This window comes from Amblyraja radiata, unplaced genomic scaffold (genome assembly GCF_010909765.2).
Source record: "Amblyraja radiata isolate CabotCenter1 unplaced genomic scaffold, sAmbRad1.1.pri scaffold_679_ctg1, whole genome shotgun sequence".
Taxonomy (NCBI): Eukaryota; Metazoa; Chordata; class Chondrichthyes; order Rajiformes; family Rajidae; genus Amblyraja; species Amblyraja radiata.
Window position 1 is genome coordinate 1 of NW_022630701.1, and position 10,390 is coordinate 10,390.

The 10,390-nt window shown below is 52.6% G+C and overlaps 3 protein-coding genes across 3 annotated transcripts in view; 1 reads left to right on the forward strand and 2 right to left on the reverse strand.

Annotated features, from left to right (window-relative positions):
* Nucleotides 1–501: 501 nt before the first annotated feature.
* LOC116970253 (monocarboxylate transporter 13-like) lies at nucleotides 502–2,859 on the forward strand. Its single transcript, XM_033016931.1, has 3 exons — nucleotides 502–679; nucleotides 1,227–2,000; nucleotides 2,456–2,859. Exons 1-3 carry the CDS (start codon nucleotides 502–504, stop codon nucleotides 2,752–2,754), a joined length of 1,251 nt encoding a protein of 416 aa, XP_032872822.1. The 3' UTR covers nucleotides 2,755–2,859.
* A 4,029-nt stretch (nucleotides 2,860–6,888) lies between these two features.
* The window catches only part of LOC116970256 (B-cell lymphoma 6 protein homolog), a 38,846-nt gene continuing 35,344 nt past the window's right edge, over nucleotides 6,889–10,390 (reverse strand). Inside the window, exon 12 of the mRNA XM_033016933.1 lies at nucleotides 6,889–6,899. The gene's annotated coding sequence lies outside the window, so the exon portion shown is untranslated. The remainder of the gene's footprint in view (nucleotides 6,900–10,390) is intronic.
* LOC116970255 (monocarboxylate transporter 13-like) overlaps nucleotides 7,765–10,390 on the reverse strand; it is a 4,399-nt gene continuing 1,773 nt past the window's right edge. The window contains exons 2-3 of the mRNA XM_033016932.1: nucleotides 9,544–10,371; nucleotides 7,765–8,070 (exon numbers count right to left, since the gene is read on the reverse strand). Coding sequence (XP_032872823.1) covers nucleotides 7,814–8,070; nucleotides 9,544–10,371 — 1,085 coding nt within the window. The 3' untranslated portion in view covers nucleotides 7,765–7,813. The remainder of the gene's footprint in view (nucleotides 8,071–9,543; nucleotides 10,372–10,390) is intronic.

Here is a 10,390-nt window from a genome sequence, read left to right on the forward strand (position 1 = left end):
CGCTGGTCGGCACGGACCCGGTGGGCCGAAGGGCCTGTTTCCACGCTGTATCTCTAAAACTAAACTGAAGTGTCGCTCCTATATTTCAACATATGTAAGATGAAAGCTAAGATTCAACTAGCATTTGTTATTTGGTTTGTAATTCTCGATTAACGATTCCTCTATTGTCTATGTTAATCCTAATCTGAGGAAAGACATTCTTGCCATAGAGGGAGTACAGAGAAGGTTCACCAGACTGATTCCTGGGATGGCAGGACTTTCATATATGAAGAAAGAGTGGTGAATCTGTGGAATTCTCTGCCACAGAAGGTAGTTGAGGCCACACAGTTCGTTGGCTATATTTAAGAGGGAGTTAGATGTGGCCCTTGTGGCTAAAGGGATCAGGGGATATGGAGGAAAAGGCAGGGATGGGATACTGAGTTGGATGATCAGCCATGATCATATTGAATGGCGGTGCAGGCTCGAAGGGCCGAATGGCCTCTACTCCTGCACCAATTGTCTATGTTTCTCTGTTTCGACGTGTCTATGTTAACAGGTCCATTGGGCAGTGCGTTCGGGAAGCGTTACGGAGCCCGACCGGTTGTCATGGTCGGGGGAATTTTAGCCTCTCTTGGGATGTTCGTGGCCTCTTTCGGACAGAGTCTTCTACACTTGTACCTCTCTATCGGACTTCTGACAGGTCAGCTTTCTTGGAATGCACCTGAATTATTAAACGAAGCAATAATGGCGCGTTTGGATAGCGGCGACAGGATCGGCCCGAGTCAGAATGGGTTTACGAAGGGGGAAATCTTAACTAATCTTCTGGGATTTTTTGAGGATGTAACTAGGAAAATGGACAAGGGAGAGCCAGTGGATGTAGTGTATCTAGACTTTCAGAAAGCCTTTGATAAGGTCCCGCACAGGAGATTAGCGGACAAATTTAGAGCACACGGTTTTGGGGGTAGGGTGTTGACATGGATAGAGAACTGGTTGGCAGACAGGAAACAAAGAGCAGGGATTAACGGGTCCCTTTCAGAATGGCAGGCAGTGGCGAGTGGAGTGCCGCTAGGCTCGGTGCTGGGACCGCAGCTATTTACAATATATATTAAAGACTTAGACGATGGAATTAAAAGTAACATTAGCAAATTTTGTCCATTGTCTAAAATTAGTTTGAGTAGAGAGTTATGAAAATAACTCACAGATTATTTGTCCAAGCGGGTTTCAGCGATCCTTGTTTTGTTCCCCAGGTCTGGGTTGGGCGTTGGTTTTCACCCCGACTATGGCAATGATCTCCAGGTACTTCGACAAGCGGCGGGCCTTGGCCACCGGTTTGGCCTTTACCGGAGTGGGAATCGCCTCGTTCTTCTTCTCCCCGCTCTTCCGCCTCCTGATCGACGCCTACACGTGGCGCGGGGCCCTCCGGGTCCTGTCGGCCATCTTGCTGAACCTGTGCGTCTGTGCGGCCTTGCTCAGGCCCATCCGCCTGCTGGAGGACCTCCCCGCGCCCGGCCTGGCGGACAAGGCCTCAGGCTGCTGGGAGAAAGTGACGTCGGCCTTGGATTTGGGCCTCCTCCGGCAGCGGGCCTTCATGGTGTACACCCTGGCGTTAACCCTGATGACCACGGGTTACTTTGTACCCTACGTACACCTGGTGGCCCACGGCAAGAACCTAGGATTCACGGATTATGAGGCGGCCTTGATCCTGTCTCTCACCTCCATCCCCGACACCGTCGCCCGCATGTTTTCAGGCTGGCTGTCCGATCTGAAACTGGTCCGCTCGATCCACCTGTTATTCCTCTGGAGCGTCCTCAGCGGGATCAGCCTCTTCCTGTTGCCGCTAGGCCGCACCTTCCCGACTCTAATGGCGGCAGGCCTCTTTTACGGCCTATGTGCTGGAGGCCTCTCCCCTCTCTTCTTCTCCACCCTCCCAGATATCGTCGGGGTCGGACGGATTCTCAACGCCACCGGCCTCTTCCTGATGCTCCTCAGTGTCGGTGGGCTTCTCGGACCCCCCCTGTCAGGTAATTCATTTAATCCGTATGCCGGTTCGATCCCGACCACGGGCGCTTGTCTGTACGGAGTTTGTACCTTCCCCCCGTGACCCGCGTGGGTTTTCTCCCAGATCCCAATGTTGGGAGGGGGGAGTCCAGAATCCAGGGGCCACACACACACACAGTTTAAGAATAAGGGGTCGGCCATTTAGAACGGAGACGAGGAAACACTTTTTCACCCAGAGAGTTGTGAGTCTGTGGAATTCCCTGCCTCAGAGGGCGGTGGAGGCCGGTTCTCTGGATGCTTTCAAGAGAGAGCTAGATAGGGCTCTTAAAGATAGCGGAGTCAGGGGAGAAGGCAGGAACGGGGTACTGATTGGGGACGATCAGCCATGATCACATTGAATGGCGAATGGTGCTGGCTCGAAGGGCCGAATGGCCTCTACTCCTGCACCTATTGTCTATTGTCTATTGTCTACCCTCAGGACTGCTGGAGGACCGGACTGGGAGTTACAACACCTCGTTCATGGTGTCCGGAGGATTCAACCTGGCGGGTTCTCTCGCCCTCCTGCTCCTCCCGGGCTTTTTCGCCCGCAGCTCGACCGCCTCCGGGCAGAGACCGGGCGCCACGGCCAGCCGCCGTCACGGCGCGCCACGCGACGCCCAAGAAAACGACCAGAGCCGAGCCCACCAGCCAGAGGCCGGGGCCGGACAACGACACCAGCTTGGAAACCGCACTGACCGATTCTGGAAAGCAGCGGGAAAATTGCCAGCCGCCAGATGATGGCGCTACTCCCAGCTTCAGACAGGACCGTACGATGGACAACTTCTAAAGAGCCTGTCCCACTAGGCCGAGATTTGGGCCTCATTTACGCCTCACGTGTAGAATAAATCGACGCATCGCGCGCAAATCACGCGTCATCATGCACGCCGTCATTAGAATAGAAACATAGACAATAGGTGCAGGAGGAGGCCATTCGGCCCTTCGAGCCTGCACCGCCATTCAATATGATCATGGCTGATCATCCAACTCAGTATCCCATCCCTGCCTTCTCTCCATACCCCCTGATCCCTTTAGCCACAAGGGCCACATCTAACTCCCTCTTAAATATAGCCAATGAACTGTGTGGCCTCAACTACCTTCTGTGGCAGAGAATTCCACAGATTCACCACTCTCTGTGTGTGACAAAAAATGTTTTCCTCATCTCGGTCCTAAAAGACTTCCCCCTTATCCTTAAACTGTGACCCCTTGTCCTGGACTTCCCCAACATCGGGAACAATCTTCCTGCATCTAGCCTGTCCAACCCCTCAAGAATTTTGTAAGTTTCTATAAGATCCCCCCTCAAACTTCTAAATTCTAGCGAGTACAAGCCGAGTCTATCCAGTCTTTCTTCATATGAAAGTCCTGCCATCCCAGGAATCAGTCTGGTGAACCTTCTCTGTACTCCCTCTATGGCAAGAATACCCTGCGGTGCATCGACCTATTTTACATATGAGGCACAAATGATGGCCAAGTGGGACAGGCCCTTACTGTATTCTGGTGTTAAGGAACAATGATTTATCACAGTGACCCACGCATTTATAAAGGAAGGGGCTAAATCAATCAGAACCACCCTGATAACGTTGCCTGTTTATCTATCTATCTATCTATCTATCTATCTATCTATCTATCTATCTATCTATCTATCTATCTATCTATCTATCTATCTATCTATCTATCTATCTATCTATCTATCTATCTCGCTGTGTGTGTTTCTGACTTGTGGGTGCCAGCCTTTGATTCGTTTCTACGCCAACACCAGACCCACAAACGCCCAGATTTTTTCCATTTCGGTAGAGATTTCACTTTTCATTCCAAGTATCCACTCCTCATTAAATTTCGTCGTGTTTATCTACACATTTTTAATAAAATCCTTCTTCCCGCCCCACTCACTCATTTTGTCGCCTCCTGCTGGCCAGCGACCATAACGGCTGCTGGCGCCCGCATCTCGCCTCAAGGACGCCATTTAAAAACAGCCGCACTGCTGATTCCTGAGCCGCTTGAGTTGGAGGACCACGTCTCCCGTGGGGGCTACGGGTAGGGAACGGCTGCGTTGGGGGAGCAGACCCAACGGGTCTGCACTTGGTCTAGTATATAACTAAAAGTCTCATCTTGTATGTATGTATGTATGTATGTATGTATGTATGTATGTATGTATGTATGTTCCCGAAGTACAGCCAAAATGGCACACGATAAGGCAATAATTTTAAGGGCATCTTTCTCAACATTCCCCTGTGGGGCGCAGTTGCAGGTTTCGTTGCTTTCAACAAAGTAATTCCCTTAAAATACTTTAAAAACATGACAACAAAAGTCTCATTTTCCAATGTATGCCTGTATGTTCCCGAAATGCAGCCAAAACGGTACACAATAGTGCAACAATTTTAGACTGCGAGTCAGGGGAGTCATGGAGATAAGGAAGGGCAAGGTGTGAAAAGCGAGACATCAAAAGAGAAAGCAGATCGTCTGACGAAGGGTCTCGACTCGAAACGTCACCCATTATCTCTCTCCAGAGACGTTGCCTGTCCCGCTGAGTTACTCCAGCATTATGTGTCTATCTTCGGTGTAAAGCTGCATCTGCAGTTCCTTCCTAGTGCTTAATTAGGCAAGAGTGAAGACTGTTTTATTGCCATATGTCCCTGGGATGGCGGGACTGTCATATGAGGAAAGATTGAAAAGACCAGGCTTCTGCAGTTGTACAGGGCCCCAGTGAGACCACACCTGGAGTATTGTGTGCAGGTTTGGTCCCCTAATTTGAGGAAGGACATTCTTGCTATTGAGGGAGTGCAGCGTAGGTTTACAAGGTTAATTCCCGGGATGGCGGGACTGTCATATGCTGAGAGAATGGAGCAGCTGGGCTTGTACACTCTGGAGTTTAGAAGTACCCCGTTCCTGCCTTCTCCCCATATCCCCTGACTCCGCTATCTTTAAGAGCCCTATCTAGCTCTCTCTTGAAAGCATCCAGAGAACCGGCCTCCACCGCCCTCTGAGGCAGAGAATTCCACAGACTCACAACTCTCTGTGAGAAAAAGTGTTTCCTCGTCTCCGTTCTAAATGGCTTACTCCTTATTCTTAAACTGTGTGTGTATGGCCCCCGGTTCTGGACTCCCCCAACATCGGGAACATGTTTCCCTGCCTCTAGCATGTCCAAACCCTTAACAATCTTATATGTGGTGAATCTCTGGAACTCTCTGCCACAGAAGGTAGTTGAGGCCACAGTTCATTGGCTATATTTAAGAGGGAGTTAGATGTGGCCCTTGTGGCTAAAGGGATCAGGGGGTATGGAGAGAAGGCAGGGATGGGATACTGAGTTGGATGATCAGCCATGGTCATATCGAATGGCGGTGCAGGCTCGAAGGGCCGAATGGCCTCTACTCCTGCACCTATTTTCTATGTTTCTATGTTTCTATGTTAGTGTGTCCAAACCCTTAACAATCTTATATGTTTCAATGAGATCACCTCTCGTCCTTCTAAACTCCAGAGTGTACAAGCCCAGCCACTCCATTCTCTCAGCATATGACAGTCCCGCCATCCCGGGAATTAACCTGGTGACTCTACGCTGGGCTCCCTCAATAGCAAGAATGTCCTTCCTCAAATTAGGGGACCAAAACTGCACACAATACTCCAGGTGTGGTCTCACTAGGGCTCTGTACAACTGCAGAAGGACCTCTTTGCTCCTATACTCGACTCGATTAATCTCCAAACTAAAAACCAAAGATACTAATAATAATAATAATAATGGATGGGATTTATATAGCGCCTTTCTAATACTCAAGGCGCTTTACATCGCATTATTCATTCACTCCTCAGTCACACTCGGTGGTGGTAAGCTACTTCTGTAGCCACAGCTGCCCTGGGGCAGACTGACGGAAGCGTGGCTGCCAATCTGCGCCTGCGGCCCCTCCGACCACCACCAATCACTCACACACATTCACACACAGGCAAAGGTGGGTGAAGTGTCTTGCCCAAGGACACAATACTAGAGGAGCTCCTCTTAATATCTTTGCTAAAGACAACACAGAAGACATTAACAAAATGGCCGACCCCGTTTCCTAGGCCTAGGCGCTCCGTGTCAATTTTAACCGGGAGATAGACGTCACAAGAGTTTATTAACTTTTTTTTAATTGTTTTGACAGCAAACAAGAGGTGGGATTTCACAGATGGATCAGGGAACATCCGGAGAAGTCGCACCCAATCATCTGATCCACAGGTCACAGTTAAATCCAATCCCTGAGTTTTAAGGCACTAAAACTGGCAAGACTCTGCAGCGAGCGAGAGAGAGAGGCAGAGAGGCCAGAACTGCCACTAGTTAGATTTAGGTCTGAGGCCTAATGCCCCTGTCCCACTTAGGAAACCTGAACGGAAACCTCTGGAGACTTTGTGCCCCAACCAAGGTTTCCGTGCGGTTCCCGGAGGTCTTTGTCAGTCTCCCTACCTGCTTCCACTACCTGCAACCTCCAGCAACCTCCGGGAACCGCACGGAAACCTTGGGTGGGGCGCAAAGTCTCCAGAAGTTTCCGTTCAGGTTTCCTAAGTGGGACAGACAGGGGCATAACAGAATATGGTGAAAAAGCAGGAACAGGGGGGGATACTGATTGGGGAAGATCAGCCATGATCATATTGAATGGCGGTGCTGGCTCGAAGGGCCGAATGGCCTACACCTTTCCCGCACCTATTTTCTATGCTTCGATTTGGATGAGTGGACCTTGCCTTCTGCGACTTTTCCAAAAACATACACTTGTTTTAAATTAAATAAGGTTGGAAATATCTTTGGGTGAAAAAAAATCTCCCTCCCCCCCCACCACAAACTACCGATGCCCAAGATATTTTCCCCCCCCCCCCCGAGTGTTTCAATAGTGTCCGTTAAGAAATTCAGTCAGAATGGGCGGCTGCTGGTTTAAAGGGACAAAATGCTGGAGTAACTCAGCGGGACGGGAGAGGAGGGAGGAGAGGAGGACCCTTTGGGTCTCAGGAAGGGTCTAGGCCCGAAACGTCACCCATTTCCCATTCCTTCTCTCCGGAGACGCTGCCTGTCCCGCTGAGTTACTCCAGCTTTTTCAGTGTCCAGATTATGAAACCTTGCCTCTAAGTGATTTAAATAAAATTGGTCGCCTGTTATTTGGTGGGAAAACTCAATTCCAAGTGAGTTAACCAGTTGTATAGAGCTGATAACGAGCGGTTCAATCCCGGCCTCATTGCCAGTTCGAGAAAACCATCTTCCGATTGCAACCCCTGGAATAAATAATCCTGTTTTTACCGAGAGGGTCCTCGTTTAGTTGTTGGATACAGCGCGGAAACAGGCCCTTCGACCCACCGGGTCCGTGCTGGCCAGCGATCCCCCCCACACACACTAACACTAACACCGGCCTACACCCACTTAGGGACAATTTGTACATTTTCGACCAAAGCCATTTGACCGACAAGCCCGCCCGTCTTTGGAGTGTGGGGGGGGGGAACCGAGGATCTCGGAGAAGACCCCGCGCGGGGAGAACGTGCAAACTCCGCACAGGCAGTGCCCGTGGTCCGGGATCGGACCCGGGTCTCCGGCGCTGCGTTCGCTGTAAGGACGAGACTCGCTGTGCCACCGTGTTGCTCCAGTTGGGGGGAGGGGGGAGGGGGTGAGGAAGGGGGAGGAGGTGGTTTTCAAGTGGACATGACAACAGGCATCAATTCCAACAGGGGGCCGACACCACCATTTCGAGGCTCACTCTGGTTTCAACTCAAGTGGGAGGCGGAGGTGGAGGTGGGATTGGGTGGGTGTGTAGGAGGAGAGCGTTTCGTTCAGCATCGAGCTTAGTCCCCAGGCTCAGACATCCTGACCGCTGGTCGGGGCAGCGTTGCCGGGCTGTCCCGGAGAAGGCCGCTCCACCACCAGCCCGTTGCCGGTGTCCACGGGCTCGTACTCGTCCTCGGGCGCGGACTGGTCGACGCCGGCGCCACCGCTGCCCGCGGCACAGGGCAGGGCGGAGGGAAGGCCGAAGAGGACCAGGCTGGCCACCAGGAGGAAGCCCCCCGCCACCACGAAGGAGGCCGTGTAGTTGCCCGTGGCGTCGCGCAGCCAACCTGCAGCGGGGAGAGACGGGACGGAGGTTCAATCCCACGCACCGACACTCAGACACACACACAAACGCAAGACAATTAACCAACAAACCTTTACGCCTTTGACAATAGACAATAGGCCATTCGGCCCTTCGAGCCAGCACCGCCATTCAATGTGATCATGGCTGATCATCCCCAATCAGTACCCCGTTCCTGCCTTCTCCCCTGACTCCGCTATCTTTAAGAGCCCTATCTAGCTCTCTTGAAAGCATCCAGAGAACCGGCCTCCACCGCCCTCTGAGGCAGAGAATTCCACAGACTCGCAACTCTGGGAGAAAAAGTGTTTCCTCGTCTCCGTTCTAAATGGCTTACCCCTTATTCTTAAACTGTGTGTGTGGCCCCTGGTTCTGGACCCCCCCCCCCCCCAACATCGGGAACATGTTTCCTGCCTCTAGCGTGTCCAAACCCTTAATAATCTTATATGTTTCAATGAGATACCCTCACATCCTTCTAAACTCCAGAGTGTACAAGCCCAGCCGCTCCATTCTCTCAGCATCTGACAGTCCCGCCATCCCGGGAATTAACCTGGTGAACCTACGCTGGGCTCCCTCAATAGCAAGAATGTCCTTCCTCAAATTAGGGGACTAAAATTGCTCACAATACTCCAGGTGTGGTCTGACTAGGGCCCTGTACAACTGCAGAAGGACCTCTTTGCTCCTATATTCGATTCCTCTTGTTATGAAGGCCAACATGCCATTGGCTTTCTTCACTGCCTGCTCTGTACAACTGCAGAAGGACCTCTTTGCTCCTGTACTCAACTCCTCTTGTTATGAAGGCCAACAGGCCAAAACTGCACGCAATACTCCAGGTGTGGTCTCACTAGGGCCCTGTACAACTGCAGAAGGACCTCTTTGCTCCTATATTCGATTCCTCTTGTTATGAAGGCCAACATGCCATTGGCTTTCTTCACTGCCTGCTCTGTACAACTGCAGAAGGACCTCTTTGCTCCTGTACTCAACTCCTCTTGTTATGAAGGCCAACAGGTCAAAACTGCACACAATACTCCAGGTGTGGTCTCACTAGGGCCCTGTACAACTGCAGAAGGAACACCTTGCTCCTATACTCAACTCCTCTTGTTATGAAGGCCAACAGGCCAAAACTGCACACAATACTCCAGGTGTGGTCTCACTAGGGCCCTGTACAACTGCAGAAGGAACACTTTGCTCCTATACTCAACTCCTCTTGTTATGAAGGCCAACAGGCCATTGGCTTTCTTCACTGCCTGCTCTGTACAACTGCAGAAGGACCTCTTTGCTCCTATACTCAACTCTTGTTATGAAGGCCAACAGGCCATTGGCTTTCTTCACTGCCTGCTGTACCTGCATGCTAACTTGTCCCATATTTTGACCCTTATTGGGGAGTGAGAGAGTTGGCGAGCCCAACACAACCCCATGCCCAGTTCTGGTGCCCACCACAGCCCCTTCGCCGAGCGGCTACCTGATATGGGCGCGCCCAGGAGCCCGCCCACACTCTCCAGCATCTGCAGTAGGCCCAAGGCTCCGTAGATGCGTCCGATGCCCACGATGTCCGGCAGGAGGGAGAAGACGACGGGCGTGAGCGCGCCGGAGAAGAATCCGTAGGCCACGCCGATCAGCATGAGCACGGCGTACTGCCGGCCGAATGGGATGAGCACCAGGCTGAGGCCGGTGAGCGAGGTCCACAGGGCCAGCACGTGGACCAGACGCAGGCGGCGTCTGTCGGCGAACCAGCCCGAGACCAGACGTCCAGCAAGGTCCGCTATGGCCGTGGCCGACATGAGGAAGGCCGCCTGGTACTGGTCGAAGCCGATGGTGCGTGCGTGGGCCACCAGGTGGAAGTACGGCACGAAGTAACCGGCGTTGATCAAGGTGATGACCAGCACGAAGGTGAGGAAGGGCAGGTGGCGGAGGAGGGGGAGGTCCAGCAGATTGAGGAGGAGCCGACAGGAGGCGGGGCAGCGGGACCCAGCGGCCACCTCCGGCTCGGGCCCCGTGGCCAGGTCCTCCTTCAGGGTCAAGGGCCGGATCAGGGCCCCGCAGGCCAGCAGGTTGAGCATCATGGCGGCGATGATCAGCAGCGCGCCGCGCCACGTGTACTCGTCCAGCAGGTACTGGAAGAGCGGGGAGAAGATGAAGGAGGAGATGCCCACGCCCGTGAAGGCCAGGCCCATGGCCAGCGTCCTGCGCCGGCTAAAGTAGCGGCTGACTGCCGCCACCGACGGCGTGAACACCAGCGCCCAACCGAACCCTGCGGGGTAGGAGGAGGTAGAATGGTCACACCCGCGGCCTGGAGCAACACGGCACCC